We start from the raw sequence: 17,840 nt of genomic DNA, 5'->3' as shown, positions 1-17,840 counted from the left end.
AGTACACGTCATTAGGGGGATTATTCGGCCATATGTCTTATCACACACACACACACACACACACACACACACACACACACACACACACACACACACACAGACACAGACACACACACACACACACACACACACACACACACACACACACACCTAAGCTCTCTGCAAAGGTAATTGGGATGATTAAGAGCAGGTTTCTGGCAGGAGAAGGAGTCCTGCAGTGGTGAGCTGTGGGAAAGGGAAGCAGCTCTGATGTTGGCACACCCGTCTCTGCTCAGATAGAGCGGCTGTCACTTCCACAGCTTGATTTATTTATTTCATATACCGGCCAACTCTCTAACTTACTTACTTAATTACTCCTCTACTTATGTTTTTAAGTACTTGTTAGTTGTTTGTTTGATTCTTTTTTTAGAGACTGCTCCCCATAAACTTGGCAGCAGCCACTCCAGTCGGTTCTGCACTAGGTTCCCTGCTGCATAGCCGGGCTTATCCGCTGAAACACAACAACCCCTGTGGAGAGCTGCACCTTTGCACTGTGCACGGGCCCCCTGGTGGCCCCAGCTACCGCGGGCAAGGGGGCGTCCGTCCAGGCAGGGCTGCTGCTGATGATGACATGCTGCTGTTCTCTCTCCACTGCCAAAGGCTAATAGCAGAGAGTGCCTCGCTTGCTTGTGTATCCACCCATTTACACAGAGGTTATCACAAACAAACACAAATAAACAAACAAACAAACAAACCAAAAAGCAGGAGTCCGACCATGGACAAGCCATCTGGTGACATCTTACTTGCTCTTGTCAGTAACATACTGTATCTTCCAAAGCAAATGATAATCAAACTGTGACAGCAGGATGGATGACTGCAGTTACCAAATGCAGGGGTCTGAGCAGGGGTGCATAACTGAAGCCCTGAGCTAAGTCTTTGGTGCAAGGCAGGGTGCCTTGGTTAAGACCCCAGTCATGGTAGGGGTCCATTGGTGTAGATTTAAGTCGAGGTAGGGCGCCTGGGTGTGATGCCAGCGCAGTCTGTCTGTGCCAAGGGCATGTTGAGAGGAGTCCACTGACCGGTCACTTGCACACACAAATGCACAAATTGCCCATCTGGTGATGTCACTACAACCAGATACCTTTATTTTGTCACCAAATAGATACAGGAGAAAATTGACATTTTGAATAACCATATGTTGCTTTTAGGCTGTAGTCATTGTTGTCATGAGTAAGGAAAATTCTACTTTTAGGTTGCTGTAATACTATAACGTTGCAGATATGTTTGGGCCGGGTCATATAGAACCTAAATGAACCATTCAGGGGTAGTAGTGTGATTAAAGTGCATGAGGCCAGCACCTGTTTTGGGGAACGTGTTTGAGTCAGGGGCACTTTAATGGGTGTATGACATAAGCCGCAAATTGTGTCGTCTCGCTAGACTGAAAATAAACAGCCATGCCCAGCGTGAGTCCACTCCAACTCCCCACAGAGACGGGGAGTCCAGCCAGACAACAGTGAGTGAGAAATGCTAATTTTTCATAGAGAATGATCTTAAGCACTGACCTAGCATAATGAGCTGAATGGCCCCATTGTAGTTTTAGTAGCTGGTTGAAAGCATCCACTTAATGCAATTCTGATATTGGTACATAGCGCTGCAAGATTGGCTCTGAAAAGACTATAACACTTTGACTGTGGAGTAATTTTAAGGCACTCTTGATTGAATGCCATGCTAGCAGTGTTCAATATGTAATTAGCTAACAATGGATGCTAATTGATTAGATGGAGTTTATTGAGAGTGACAGCAAATAAATTACATGAATAAGCAATAAAAGCCAGTAGGCTCATTAACTGCAAAGAATTAGCCATCGCATGCCAGGAAATTCAAAGAGAACCAGTGGATTGGTTGTCATGCTAACATTTTAGTTGAATTTCTAGTGTAATGGTTTTAGCTTAGGAATAAAAAAAGAATGTGCTTTAAACAGTTAGGAATGTTTATGATAGTCACCAGACACACAAAAGAACACACACACACACACACACACACACACACACACACACACACACACACACACTCGCTCAAAAGTACACATTCATGCACATTTTCTATTTTGAGATATTTAATCCCTTAATAATGAAAAATAATATTTTTAATTAGAATGTGTTCTCTCTCTTCCATTTTGCCTTTATTCTGCTTTCCTACACATGTACATACACACTCTCCCTCTCTCACACACTCTTTCTCTCTCTCTCTATCTCTCTCTCTCTCACACACACACACACACACACACACACACACACACACACACACGGCCTCATGAGCCACATGAGCTACTAGGGGGATTCAGGTGGAGAATTTCTTCTCTCCTGTCCTCTCCACCTTCATTTGTTGCTCCCGGAATGCTTTATGAGGGGTGTCAGAGTGCAGTTCTGCCTTGTCAGCAGCATGGACCCTCTCTCCCTCCCTCTCTCTCTCTCTCTCCCTCTCTCTCTCCCTCCCTCTCTCTCTCTCTCCCTTCCTCTCTCTCTCTCTCTCTCTCCCTTCCTCTCTCTCTCCCTCTCTCTCCCTCTCTCTCTCTCTCTCTCGCTCTCTCGCTCTCCAAATTCTGGATTTATGAAATAACTCCAGCCGTCTGGAAGGCTGGCAAAGGCTCCCTGATTCTTGGGCCCAGTCTGTCAGAACAGGGGCCCTCCATCAAAATGACACTCAGATAAATCAGGAGGTGGCAGCAACCTAATTGGGCTCCCCATTTCCACCCCCGTCGTCCACCGCTCACACCGTCCACTCTGCGCCCCTGTCCCCTCTGCCCACCGTGGCCGTAGAGTGTCCGCTGTGTACGGTGGAAAGTCAGCTTTTGCATTTGCACTCACATACTGTAAGGTGAAGTGAGCAGAGGTAGATTACAGTAGCTCAAATTCAAGCAATTATGATCATATCAGCAACAGTGTCATCGTCACCCCCAATGTAGTGTGTGTGTGTGTGTGTGTGTGTGTGTGTGTGCGTGTGTGTGTGTGTGTGTGTGTGTGTGTGTGTGTGTGAGAGAGAGAGAGAGAGAGAGAGAGAGAGAGAGAGAGGGTGTATCTTTTGCTGTAGTGTCTTACAGCTGTTGAGGAATTAGTTGTTTGTTTCAGCAGGACTGTAATTATTAACATGCTAAACTACATGAGAGGCTGTTCAATTAGAATGTGTTCCTTATTAGGCTACTGTAGTGAGAGAAGCAAAGGTTGTGTGTGTGTGTGTGTGTGTGTGTGTGTGTGTGTGGAGAAGAAAACTCCAGGCCCTGAAAGCAAATCAACATTTTAATTGGTGCTTACCCACCATCCCCCACCCCCACCCCTCCCCGCAAGTATAAAGTGAATTAAGGTGCGAGAGAGTGAGAGAAAAGGAGAGAGAGGGAGTGAGAGAAAGAAAGCCAACTTGCTTCCTTTTATGTGTGAGCACTCTTAACCCAGGGGTGTCATCTGCCGGCGTGCGGATGCCTTGCTTGCCTTGCTAATGGAGCCCGTTAAGTGTTTGGAAATAGGCTCCCTGCGCGTTGCCGTGCACTTGTGAACCTGCCCTAGCACCTCCCGTCGTCGTTCACAGCCAATCAGGACCCTCCGTGGCCCCGGCGCCCCGCCGTCTTCAAATGCCAATCAGAGCTGTTTGTAATTCCCGCGCGGTCCCGGCGGACCGAAGCTCACAGAAGCTCACAGAAGCGAGACTCGAGATCCAGCTGAGCTGGGCCGCTTCTTCTCCAAAGTCTCATTTCACTCCGATCGCCGTTTAGCGATAAACAGACCATCTTTTTGAACACTCTGAGTTCTGATAGTTGCAGCACAGGAGTGCTTATGGGTAATGCAGTTCCATAATCTCAATGAGACCTGAGGGAATGTATAACACATTGCTTGAGATTAAATACAATTAAAGAGTGTGCAGTCTCACCAGTCTGTAGCGTAATAAACATCACAAACACATTCTGTAATTCTGTAATGTATTACTCGTTCTCTATACTGGTATTAGAAGCTTTTGGAGTGACCACAATATGAAGTAGCTGCGCTTATGACTGAGAGATATAAACTCTAAGACGATCAAAAGGTTTTCTTTCAGTTGACTGCACTTCAAAGTCATCTTTTGGGAAAGAAAACCAAAAAGTTTTGTTTTTCCAGTTAGGTGCCCTTAAGTTGTGTGAAGAGTCCCAAGATCATTGGTAAAGTGCATTACCATTCGGAGCTTGATACTCACATACGCACATACTCTCTCTCTCTCTCTCACACACACACACACACACACACACACACACACACACACACACACACACGCATACATACACACACACTCACATTCTACAGATGGCATGAATTTCCTGCCGACTTCATTTGTGCTTCCTCGGTAGTTGCCGGCACCACACAGATCTTCATTATCATTTCAGGGGCACCTCCAAAAAGCCTTTTGAGATTTTCATAAAGTCATTATTCTCTTTCTGACCATTACAGGACTACAACCACTGTTATCAGTCCATATATTCATCCTGGCAGATATGCAAATGTACAGAATAAACTGGTAGCGCTCGGTTAAATGCAATGACAGCCTTTTCTTCCTCCTCTTTGAGTCTTACCGAAGCACAATATTTGTGAAAATGGCAGCTATTATGTGATTGCCTCCACCCTTCCCAGTGTTTGTTTGGAGTGCATCTCTGTCAGTGGTGCGGCTGGATATAAAAGGAAGGGGGAAAAACAAGATTCTTTTGACTGTTCCAGACGCAATCGTGAGTGCCTTCCGCCCTCGCTCGCTCGCACCCCGCCCTGCCGCACCAAGAGGATGGCCTCAGAAGCACTTTATCTTCAGAGCGCTCGCAATTACTAAATACTGACCCTCGCCGAGTCACTAGGGGTCTGTCATAGTGCGTTAAGACCAGCACTTACTGATTGTAGGATACTGTATGTGTTTGTTAAAAATTCATTTCACAAGCTTTTTGGAGCCATTGACGGGAGGATGGAGAGCAGACTTGAAAGGAGTGAGAGAGAGGCAGAGAGTGGGAATGAGAATAGTGGCCTGACTGAAAACCTGAGGGCTAGGCTAGGAAGCAAACTCACTGGCTTCTCCACTGCCTAGCTATGTACAGTACAGGGCCATTATTGCATTACCCTCTACGAGGAGGCCCTGTTTTCGGTAACATCTGTTTGTTTGTTTGTTTTTTTGTTTGTTTGTTTTCCAGTTGTCTTGCAAGATTATGCAATAAAGCAATATTACATTTGGTGGGCCAGAGACAGAGCAGTTCAATTTGACAATGAGACCACATGAAGGGGCAGATGCAGGAATGCTTTGTCCACATTTCGCTCCCCCTTCTACAGCTCCCTCTCCCTGAAGCCCGACGTCAGCGCGGATGGTAAATCTATACCCTTGGATAACTGTGACACAGGGAACCAGCGTGGTTCTCATCACTGTCGCTGTGTGATTCATTACCCTGTTGATCTCAGCAGCACTAGGGCGCATGTGTGTGTGTGCGTGTGTGTGTGCGGGGGGTGTTCCTAGTCCTCACACTTCCTCTTGTGAGACTAGTGGCATGGGGCGCAGCACGTACTGTACGACGTGAGCACGGGGGGGGGGGGGGTTACTGCACAGCACGCTGCTCCTTAGCTCATAGCCTTATTGAATATTTAACGAGTCAACACAAGAGAGCTGTTAAGGAAATGAATAGCTGTATTGGTGGAAAATACACAGTAAAGGATGAAGGCATTGTGAGTGAGATTCCTCACGCCAACGCAAGAGATAACAAGGCGCGGAGAACAAATGAGAATGTACGCGGAAGAAATCTGTAGCTCTGTTTGTCTCGACATCTCCGTGCCGCATTAAAACGAGAAGCAGCAAACGTTTTCAGGCGGCGTCGTGCGACACACAGAGAGAGAAGAAATGGAAATGATGCATGGCGCCCCCTTAGTTCCGATTGGCGCGGGCTGAGATTGTGTTGTGGCGTCTGGGGCCGGGGCATCCCAGGAGCCCCGTTGTGTTTGGTTCGGCTCCGACAGGCACATGTGTCACGGCGGGGCCCCGGTGGGCCCCACGAGGGTTTAAAGCAAGATGAAGCTCTCGCCGCACAATGACATGACGAGGAGTAATGGCGTCTTGAGTGCGCCTCTTATTTGCTGTAATATTGAGGCGGCACCAGGGGGAATGTTGCACTGAAATATTCTCGCTTTTCCACCTGAAGCATACTGTCAGTGTCAATATAACACCGCCTCCGTGCCAAGGTTTGTTCCATAAATAAAATTAGAATATTTTTCCAATCGAGACATATATTTTCTTTCTCTCACTCTCTCCCTCTCACTCTCTCTCTCACTCTCTCTGTGTCTCTCTTTCTTTATATGGATATCAATTTGACCTTCCGATGTCAAGAATATTTGTGCAATTTGTTTAGAATGGTAAACCAGAACTGACAGCTGAACATATTGTGGCTGTGCTTTAATATATTGTATTAATATTGCAAAAAAAATATCCTTGAATTGACTTATGTTACCTTATGCAAATGGGGCCTCTTGAAAGATTTTTTCGCCTTCAGAGAAACATTATTCAAGTTCTTATAAATAGTCAAGCAACACATGGTGTCAACACTTCCTTCCCCTGGAGGATTAAAAATAATCAAATATGCATGTGTCAGACAGAGGGGGGGAGGGGGGAGTCATTTGAATGACACAGAGGAATCTGATATGCAGAGTGGTCTCGTGATTGGCCATGAGGGGGGATGTTGCAGGGGACGGTTAATAGGTGCCCCTGAGCAGTAGGCCACTCACGTGGGTGTGTGTGTGTGTGTGTGCGTGTGTGTGCGCGTGCGGGCGTGCATGCGTGCGTGCATTTGTTTGCCCGTGAGTGTGTATGTGTGAGAGAAAGAGAGAACACATGCACTGTAACTTTGTGTATGTGCATAATACCGCATGTGTGCAAAGTATTCAAGGGCCCATGCGTTTGTATGCGTCAGTGCATGATTATGTGCACTCTCCAAAGAATCTTCCATGACCCTGAAGAGTAATATTCTCTCCTTAAAGAGAACAGAGGAAAGAAGTGAGTTGTATCTTTGTGAAATTGGTGGGGAAATCATATTCCCTTTTTGTTTCTGAGATGAAAGTATCCACAGGTGATTCTCTGAATTCTTTAGCCTGTGTGAAGACGGCCATAAGGTTGTTAACTGAAGAGTGGCTGTCTAGAACTCCACTGGCAAATGAGCACTAATGGAGCACGTACTGTACACCTGACTCTGTGTGGAGGACTGAGGAGTGGAGGAGAGGAGAGGAGAAGAGAGGGGTGGAGAAGAGAGGAGAGAAGTAGGAGAGGAGAGGGGAGGAAAGGAGAGAAGTAGGGAGAGGAGAGGGGAGTAGAGGAGAGGAGGAGGTAACATCTAATGGGAGGACACAGTGCATGCATGGCAGACATGGGCTCTGAGTCGGGGCTGTTAGCCATCAGTCACACATGATGGAGGAGCTGGGGTCCATGGCAACGTGTGAAGCTGGAGCTTTCTATTAAAGGCCTCGTCTGTAGCGATGCATAATCTATCACTCGCCCCTGTCAGTCTAGCAAAGCTTTAACACTGCATGTGTTAGGGGATATAGCAGCCAATTTTGGAGGTGTTTTGGCAGTCTCGTCTTGTGTAGGCTAACATGTGTGTGTGTGTGTGTGTGTGTGTCCTGCAGGAACGTGAGTTCAGCGGGGGAGGAGGCTCGTCGGCGGATGCGTGAGTGTGAGGGCCTGACGGACGCGCTGCTCTTCGTCATCCAGACCTCTCTGGGCAGCACCGAGATCGACAGCAAGGTGTGGCTCCGCTACCTCTCCTCTTCCTCCCTCTCCTCTTCCTCCTGCTCTTCTTCCTGCTCTTCCTCTTCCTCCTCTCATTCCCCTGCACACACACCTCTATGGGCAGCACCAAGATTGACTGTAGGGTCTGGGTTTGCCTTCTCCCCTCCCCCTCCTTCTCTACCTCCATCCTTCTCTCCCCTCCCCTCCAATTATCTCCTCCTCTTCTTCCATCCCAGTTGTTTGTGCTTACCCTCTCCCTCCCCTCCTCTCCTCCTCTCTCCCTCCCCTCCCCTCCTCCTCTCCTCTCCTCTCCTCCCCTGTGCCCTCTCCTTCTCTGTCCTCTCCTGTCCTCACCTCTCACCTGCCCCATCCTACACCCCCTGCACCCCCCCACATACACCTCCCCTGTCCCCTGTCCCCTGTCAGGAGGTATATGTGTGTGTGTCACCTGAACGGAAACGGCTGATTCAACTATTTGTTGTGTGTGCACATGTGTGAAGGTGAGTGGGCGGGAGATGGTTTAATGATTTTGCACTGCGTGTGTGTGTGCGTCTGTGTGTGTGTGTGTGTGTGTTTGTGCGTGTGTGTGTGTGTTTGTGTGTGTGTGTGTGTGTGTAAATGTGTGTCCATGTCTGTGGTTTGTGCACAAACAGAGTGAGAGAGAGGGGAGGAGACAGAGACAGAGTGAGGGAGTATGAGAGGAAGGTTGTTTGTTCAAAAACAAACAAGCAAACCAACAAACAATCAGCTCTTTGCACGGTTGCATTCTCAAGGTTGCCAGATCCACTGCATGTCCCCCACAAATGGCAGCCTTTAATCATAATGGAACGCCCCACCTCGCTGCCTGCCCGTTGGGCTGCTGTGGCGGGAATCTGCTGGCTCCGCGCTAATGAATACGGAGTGGCTGACTTTGTGCACGGTGCGAAGGCTGGCCCAGTTTGGTGTCTGCGGCCACGTCCAACCCAGGAGCACTGACCCATTTTGTGCCCACCCACCGGACTCCTCAGCCCACCCTTGCTGAGAGTCTTTGTCTGGGACAGAACAGCCGCTGTGCACACACAGGCTACCTGACCCACACACAGGCACTGGCTCACACACTCACACACTCGCATTGGCACGGCAGTGTTTCAGTCAGACTTTCTGCCTATCAACTCAAAGAGGTCCCTGTCTCTGTAGGCACCATCTAGAACCTTCTAGGGGTTTTCAACTGCTTGTGTCCCAGGGACCACCATTTTGACCTCAAAGCAACCTGAGAACAGTTGTTATGCAATGATAGTTGTGATAGTTATGACAGTTATTCCCACAAAGGAACTGCTGTACATTATGGATGCACGGTCAGGTTTACACATGCACTTGAATTATACATGATCTGAGGCATGCCCACTGTACATTTACAGTAAGTGCCATTATTCAACAATGGTTACTGTACATACAATATCTATCCATTTTGACTGCAGTCTTCACCAGGGCATTGCCATATATGTTTATCTTTAAATACATACATTAAATCATGACATCTGTTTTCTGAAGGGTGCTATTCTAAGATGCATCAGAGTGAAGGAAGTGAAGGAAGTGAAGTGTTCGACAGCTCTGAAGGATGGTGTTATGCCGGATTTCAAGTGTGATCTTGACGTCAATACCTCAACACCTATCACTGGGGCCAGTAGAATTGGTTCTGGTTCTGGAGAGAGATAGTTATTTCTTACAGGGGGTATCACGTCCAACAGCCCACAGATTACTGTTGGCAGTCCCTCCACACAATCTCCTGGCAGCAGTTTGCCCCTTAAGGTTTTCGTCTCTCCGAGAGGCCTCTCGGGTCGTATTTGTGAGCAGTGACTCAGACGGCAGCCGTGGAGAAGGCCCGCCGCTAATCTCGTCGCCGGTGACAAAGGATGACGGCGACGCGACACCCGCGGTTAAGAAATGTCACAATAATTACCAAGTCGCTCGCTCACGCTGTTGACGAAACCCCGTGAATTAGTGCGCCGTTAAAACCGTCTCCACTTCGCTGTCTTGCCCTCGGGAGGGCTCGAAATGAAATTCCTCATTATTTTCCTTCTCCTCAGGTAGGATTGAAGGCGAAGCGTGGAGAAGCGCTGTGAGACAGGAGACGTTTTACCTGCGCGGTGTTGGCGATTGGCTGGACCGAGGTCATTTGCGCCGTTTCTCTCTCTCTCTACCTGCCAGACAGACTCCACACAAACATCCCCAGTCTACTCTCGCTTTTAACTTTTACATTGCATTAATAAACCCACTTCTAGGCCTACTCTAGGCCTTCAGGGGAGAGGTAGCGAGAAGGAGAGTGTGAGAGAGAGAGAGAGTGTGTGTGTGTGACATAGAGAGGGAGAGAGAGAGAGAGAGAGAGAGAGAGAGGGAGAGAGAGAGTGAGATAGAGAGAGAGAGAGAGAGAGAGAGAGTGTGTGTGTGAGAGAGAGAGAGAGAGAGAGGGAGAGAGAGAGAGAGTGAGATAGAGAGAGAGAGAGAGAGAGAGAGAGAGAGAGAGAGAAGGCTTTAATCACTAGAATCCCTCTCTCAGCCCTGCGCTAGATTCTTTCTCCCGCGCGGTTCCCTGGGCGCTTCCGCCCGTGGTGAGGTAATTGCGGGAAATGTGGTTCCATCAGCCAGCTGTAACTGCACTCCGTTAATCTGCTCCGAGCCTGCAGTCTTTTCCGAGGACGGGCGCGGGGGCTGCTGCAGCAGCAGAGAACCTCTGGAAGTCTGATCGGTGAGAAGATACAGGGTGACGACGCCACTCAGCCTGACGTGTTCAGAGACCTATCTTGTTGTGTCAGTGAATTTCACAAGGATCAGTCAAGTGCATCTTCTCCTGTCTGGACCTGTGTAAATGTGTACACACTTCCTGGATGACTTATTTACCCATGCCTCATTGGCTGAGTATTAGCGTTTAGCCTATCAGAACATAGGGAGGGTTGACATCTCTGAAGGCCTGGGATTTGACCTGCCAGTCAAAAGTGAGAATGCTGTTAAAGCAGTGAAACAGGGAGAGGATCGAATGACTTAGTCATTAAAGCACTTGAATGACACTTGCATTATCTTTAAAGTACTGCTGCATTGCATGGATCAGTAATTGTGCTGATACTGACACAAGTACAAGAGTCAGGTATCAGATTTTACCAATCAACATCTGCTATGATGATGAAAGAGTGGAAATACTTGATATACTGTAGATCTTCATCTACAACAGAATTGTAACAGATCTAGCCATGTTATAGCCAAGTTAGATTTGAGTCTGATACTGCTCCATTAGGACATGATTATGGGGTGTGTTTCAACCAATACAGGTGGGGAAAATGACTCAATCAATTGGATAGACCTAACCAATCAGAGCAATGGAATATTTTACTGTGAGCTGTAGGCAGAACATCTGAACCATCCCTCTTCTCCACAAATGCCTTAACATTGTTCTCTGTTCATTTGTATTATTTAGTTTTCAGTGAATAAAACCTCTGTTTTAGTGTAAATGAAAGGTCAAACTGCATGGAAATATGCGTGTTCTTTTTTAAATTAATTTTTTTATTGATCCGAACAACTCTGGTCCGGGCATTGTTGCTTCACAATGGACCAAGTCCAGACCAAACTCAAATGTTGTGGACGGGGCTAAGTTCGGCTGGCTTCCAGGCTAGCCATTTTAGATTTGATTTAGATTTGAAGTTTAGCAAATCTTCACTATGGTGCTTTGACCGATACGATTCATTTTCATAAGGAAGGTTAGAGCTTTTCCTGTGGGAGAACATAAACCTGGGAATCAAGAAGATGAAAAGAGATGAGTTTTCTAGCTAACACACATGTTTCCAAAGTAATGAACGTGTTATATTTCACTGATAGGGTGATGTAAGGCTCAGAAATTTGGTTTCTGTTTTGATGGAAAGTTATTTCTATAGCTTAGAATTGCATTAATCCGTTTATTTATTTTATAATTAATGTTTTGGTCAATATTTGATGAATCCCCAAGTTGGAGTGCTTTGATGGCATTTTGAAACCGAGGTCAGCCATGTTTTGCACTGCGAGGGCTGTTGGTGATGTAAGTCAATATGTTTCATTACATTCCAAATGCCAACCCATAATTCCCCAGTCTTTGTTTGATTGCAGTCATTAGTTTTGTTTTGTAGGAGGGAATAAAAGTTTTTGATTGTTATTATTTGTCAAAAGCGAAGTTGTTGTCTCTGATGGTGCTGATGTGTTTTTTTTTTTTTTGTCTTTCTCTCCCCAAATCTTTGCGGCATCTATTTCCTACGCCTGTGCTGAGGCTGCTCTCCCCAGCCTCCGCTGTCTATTTCCTTAATACCTTGCTAAATGGGCTGTGATACGATGGATTTGGCGCTGTCACTCTGACTCATTTGGGAAAATGTCTTTTAATCTCATTTAAATGTGCGACCACATCACACACACACGCGCGCACGCACACACACACACACACACACACACACACACACACACACACACACACACACACACACACACACACACACACACACACACACACACACACAGACACACACACACACACACACACATACACACACACACACAGACATACACACACACACACACACACACACACACACACAGACACACACACACACACACACACATACACACACACACACAGACATACACACACACACACACACATACACACACACACAGACACACACACACACACACACACACACACAGACACACACACACACGCTGAAGAACAAGCAGCAAATTGGTAGCAGCCCGCATTGCGTGTCTCGTCTCTGTTTTTGGAACGAGGCAGATAAGCTAATTGCGAGGTGTTTACGCAGTGGAAGCACAGTGCCGTCCTCTTTGACGGGCGCACACGCGAGCTAATGAGCTTTGTGTAGAGTTGGCACCTCTTGATCCCGACTTGGCTCTATGACTAACAGTCAAAACACATTGGCAACCTTGGGTACTCATCGTGTGTGTGTGTGTGTGTGTGTGCGCGTGTGTGTGTCTGCCTGTGTGTACATGTGTGTACATGTGTGTACATGTGTGTACGTGTGTGTGTCCGTGTGTGTGTCTGTGTCCGTGTCCGTGTGTGTGTGTGTGTGTGTGTGTGTGTGAGGGTGACCTTGGCCTGGTCTGTAATCACCATGTTGGGGGCTGGGCAGGGGTCAGAACGTGGACCCTGGTGGCATGGTGGGCACTGGGCCTTCTGACAGCACTGGGTTAAACCAACATCTGTTTCAGGACCTTGTCTTTCTCCTTGGGTCTGTCTCTCCCTCTCTCTCTCAGTCTCTCTCCTTCCGCCTTTCCCCCACTCACTCTCCTTTTTTCTTTCTTTTCTTTCTCTCTATGTGCTTTCTTTCTTTCTCTCTTTCTCTCTTTCTCTCTCTGTCTTCCTCCGTTCTCTGTCATGTGCATGCTCTCTATCATTTTAAATGTATAACCCCCCACCCTCTCTCTCTCTCTCTCTCTCTCTCTCTCTCTCTCTCTCTTTCTCTCTTCCAGACCATAGAGAATTGTGTGTGCATCTTGAGGAACCTCTCGTATCGGCTGGCTGCGGAGACCTCTCAGGGACAGCAGATCGGCACGGACGAGCTGGACGGCCTGCTCTGCGGCGACGCCAACGGCAAGGACGGCGAGAGCTCGGGCTGCTGGGGCAAGAAGAAGAAGAAAAAGAAGCCCCAGGATCAGGTGAGAGGCAGGGGTCAGCGGGGCGCATGGGGGCAAAAGCAGAGCGCCTCGTACCTGGCAGGAGTCGGGTCGTGGGGGGTCCGAGAGGGCATCAGAGGCTTGGAGGCATGGGGGTAGCTGGAGGGTGATTATGTCGGCCTGTCAGCAGTTGGCCTGTAATTACAGGCATTTGGTCACTATTGTTAATGGCCACTCAGCTCTTGGCCTCTTCTGAGAACTGCTGCCCATTTTCCCTGGATGATTTTCTTCTCTTGTGCAGTAATTGTGCCATATAAAGGGAGCCAGATCTGCTGTAAGTGCCTCACAGGGAAAAAGGTGGAGGAGGAACAGGTGAAAGACATGATAAATGTGGGTAGAGTTGCTTGGATGTTCTGCTGAAAGGATGCCCATTAGACTAGACATCACCGGGACAGAGTCCTAACCTGACGGTGAGGTGAAGGGCAGGTGTGCTCAGGTACAGACGGCACATGATGCCTATGCAGTCCCAGCACACCACCTCCATTATCGCACACATAAATGACACTCATCGCCACACCTGTCCATGTTACATGGACGTTTTTATGAGGACTTTTAATCTCTTTTATGTGTCATCAGCAAGTCACAAAACCGCCCCCCTTTTATCTCTCTGTTAGGATCATGCCCACTCTGCCAGCTCATAGCTATTCACTAGTTACTGTCTGCCATAAAACAGCCCTCAAGAGTCATGCAAAGACAGAGGACGTAATGACGCATCAGCCGAGGCCCTTTTTACTGCTTTGGGGAGAAGGGGGAGTTCTCAGGAGGCCGTAGAAAAAAAGGTGCAAGTGGGTTGTAATGTAGTTATGGGCTGGTTGGCTTCAAGGGGTAACGAGTGCTTCTCATGGGCCCAAATAAGGGCGAGGAACACTGGATGGGAAGCTGGTGAAGACCTCTGTTGTCCCTCACTGGATCTTCTAAGGAGCACGATGTTGAAGGCTTTAAGATTTCTGATTGGTAATATTAGATCAAAGTCCAGGCCTTGCCTATTAAAAAAAAAAGCGTTGAGGGTGTGTTTTATTGAACACAGAACAGGGATTTGTCATTTCCCTTCCATTCTTTGGGCTAACTGCTTGGCAAAGTGAGCCTCCTCAAAGCCCAGGCACAAGGCGTATTCATTAGTTAGCGCAGTGTGCTTCAGAATGCAGTCAGAAGTGGCCCAGCCGGGGATCTCCAACATGGCCGCTTGTTAGCCATAATCAAGTCAGTCGATGTTGAGAGACAGTCTTGTCAGCGCGCGCCGCGGTCCAACTGCATTAGCCGACATAATTCTGAAAGCTATTTTAATATCGTCCGCGGGTCTGCCTCCCGTCTGTTTTGTCCTGAAAATGATAAAAACGAGACCCTAGGAAGAGGGACACCTGGGCTTCCAAGTGCAGGAATTAATGTGGCCTGTTGAATCATTTATCTTGGAGCAGCAGCCAGGCAGCCTCCACTGAGAGGAGGAGAGCTCTGCTCTGCTGGTTAAGTGGAAGAGAGGGGAGTGAATAGGATGTTTAGTATTTTATTGACAGACGCTGGTTTGAGTAAACAATTGTATCTCCTACCTTGACCTTCTCTACCTATTGTTTTCCACCCTCTCTCCCTCTATCTCGCTGTCTTTCTCTCTCTCTCTTGTTCTCTCTCTCTTTCGTTCTCTTTCTCTCTCTCTCGCATACGCCCACTCACACCGGCACTTACACACTTGCTCATGCATGCTGTACCCTTTGCTATCCTGTTTTCCACTTAGACATGAAGACAATGATTTTTCGCTTAACTGAAGTGCATTTCCGCCACACAAACTGCACTCTGAGTTCTGCCTGAATTTGTTGAATATCTCTGAGTTTACAGGCGTTTTGCGTTGGAAGAATGCGCTTAACGTGATTCATTAAGAGTAGCCTTGAGCTGGCGTTTGTCTTTCTCCAGATGGGATTGCATTTTATTCAGCGCATGAATAGAGTGATGTTTCCTTTGACAAATGCTCCCTTCATCACAAAATGTGAAAAATGTGTTTACAACTTGCATTTTTTTCTGTCATTTTGGTAGCTGTCATAAATGCCAGGACATGACTCATTGGACTGAGGAGTTTTATCCGCAATACACATTTTGTTTGTTAGTGTGTCTTTGTCCGATATGCATTGGTTCATTGGAGGAAAGCCTTCCGATGGAAAGGAGAGGGACCATTGAATCTGAATTTCTTTATGATGTTGCACCCCTAATAGAAGTCAATTTGGGGAATGTAGTCATCTCCCTGAACGAATGTAATGGCCTTGTTACACAGGGGATGTTTAGAGCTCAGTGCCCTCCGACACACAGATTATGTGTGTGACAGATTATTCATGGACCCCACCACCACCACTACCAGCACCACCACCAACAATAACAGCACCAAAGAAAGTTGTAGATGAAAAGGATCTGAACAGAGGATATCTCACTGACTGCCATCTCTCTCTCTTAACACACACACACACAAGCACACACACACACACACACACACACACACACACACACACACACACACACACACACACACACACACACACACACACACACACACACACACACACACACACACTAACAGCTTTTCTCACAACGATTTTAGAATCTCTCTCTCTCACGCACACACACACACACACACACACACACACACACACACACTACACAACACTAGCACTTTGACTTGCAGCAGCACACTCTCAATCATCGCACACTCACACTGTTGCCCTCCTAACAAGCACACACTCATCATGTTACACACTCAATTATCGCCTGGCATTCTCAAACTCACAGACTTACAAACATCCACTGTTTCTCTATAGAAACACCACCCCAGTCTTTTCACTCCTCTTTACACTTAACTCTCATGAAAGAGTCTACCAACAATAGTGCCAGTCAATTACACTTAATACTTAATATTTGTAGTGTTTATTTACTACTCTGTTTTCACATAGTGGTAGAAAAAAATAGCTCTGTTTTTCATTGCACTGGAAAAAATGGTTTATGGTTTTGCACTTGAAATTCAACATGGACTTGGAGTAGCATCCTCCAACAAGTAGTAGTTTCCACGGGTAAAAAACAAGATTTTACAGACCGAAAAAAAGAATGTAAATTCTGTCTGTGTTGGTGTGGGACTTCTTCCTCCACCAAAAGTGTGGAATGTTTTCTCATCGTTTCGGCAACAGAATCTTAAGTACTCTTCTCTGAGTGTTTTCTCCGCCCCCACCACACACATACACACGCACACACACACACACACAAGCACACATATACACACACACACACACACACACACACACACACACACACATATACACACACACACACACACACACACACACACACACACACACACACACACACACACACACACATATATACACACACACACACACACACACACACATATACACACACACACACACACGCACACACGCACACACACACACACACGCACACACGCACACACACACACACACCGTTGCTGACTGGAAAGACAGGAGGAAAGCCTGGCGGGCTCCTCTCCCCTTCAGCAGTTAATTGAACAGCACGACCTCTCCTCAGAGCAGCGAGGGGAGCGATGTACACAAGCTGCTTAATAATTGAGGGAGGCTGGAAGCGGGCGTGCCTCTGCTCCTGAGCGACTCGAGCACAGAGACGAGTGCAGCCGAGGTACGCTGCGAGTTGCTTCTGCTGCTAAAAGTAGGTCATTGTGTGCCAGCCCCGTGCCCCTCTCAAACAGATCCAACTCAGCGGCTCAGTCAAACAGGGCCACGTGTGTCGACTTAGAATGCAAAACACAGAGCGCTGCATCGGGCTATTTTCTTTAGGTTGCAATGCAAATCCATTCAGATGCATTGTTGCAGCCTGAGTGCACTAAACTTGACAAATCTGCTGACTGTATAGCTGTGGGTAGTCAATACATGGCCTTGAAATACTAGTACAGTAGTGTTTTGTCCTTTTGTGTCTTCTTTGGTTTTGATTTGATTTGTTTTGAAGAGGAAAGTTTAAAGTCTATCTGGTGGTAAGGCACAGTGTGGTTTCAAGCAGTGTGTGTTAGTGGGTGGTGTGTGTGTGTGTGTGTGTGTGTGCCTGCGTGCGTGCGTACATGTAAAATATAGGGTTCCATTACAGGCTGTGAGGTTTGTGTGTTGGTGCAAGATGTGTGTGCATTGGGGAAATGTGAGGTGTGTGTGAGTGTGTGTGTGTGTGTGTGAGAGAGAGAGAGAGGGGGGGGGGCAGAGATGGAGTGAGAGTGGGGAAATGTAGGGCTTGGTGGCAGGCTGGGTAGGCAGGCAGGCAGGCAGGGTAATTGCCTTTAGAGAGTGCAGCATGGAGGTGTGGGCACAGCCAGCAAACAAAGTGCTGCTGCTCTACATGTGGGGGGAGTGACAGGAAGGAGGCGTGAAGACACAGAAAAGGGGAGACACTGAGACACAGAA

General features: G+C 47.4%; 1 protein-coding gene across 1 annotated transcript in view; it reads left to right on the top strand.

Moving 5' to 3' along the window:
- Window positions 1–17,840, top strand: part of ctnnd2a (catenin (cadherin-associated protein), delta 2a) — a 272,898-nt gene that overhangs the window by 216,708 nt on the left and 38,350 nt on the right. The window contains exons 12-13 of the mRNA XM_062521339.1: window positions 7,641–7,758; window positions 13,222–13,407. Coding sequence (XP_062377323.1) covers window positions 7,641–7,758; window positions 13,222–13,407 — 304 coding nt within the window. The remainder of the gene's footprint in view (window positions 1–7,640; window positions 7,759–13,221; window positions 13,408–17,840) is intronic.

Source organism: Sardina pilchardus, chromosome 19 (assembly GCF_963854185.1).
Source record: "Sardina pilchardus chromosome 19, fSarPil1.1, whole genome shotgun sequence".
Taxonomy (NCBI): domain Eukaryota; kingdom Metazoa; phylum Chordata; class Actinopteri; order Clupeiformes; family Clupeidae; genus Sardina; species Sardina pilchardus.
This window is presented reverse-complemented; position numbering and strand designations above follow the sequence as displayed.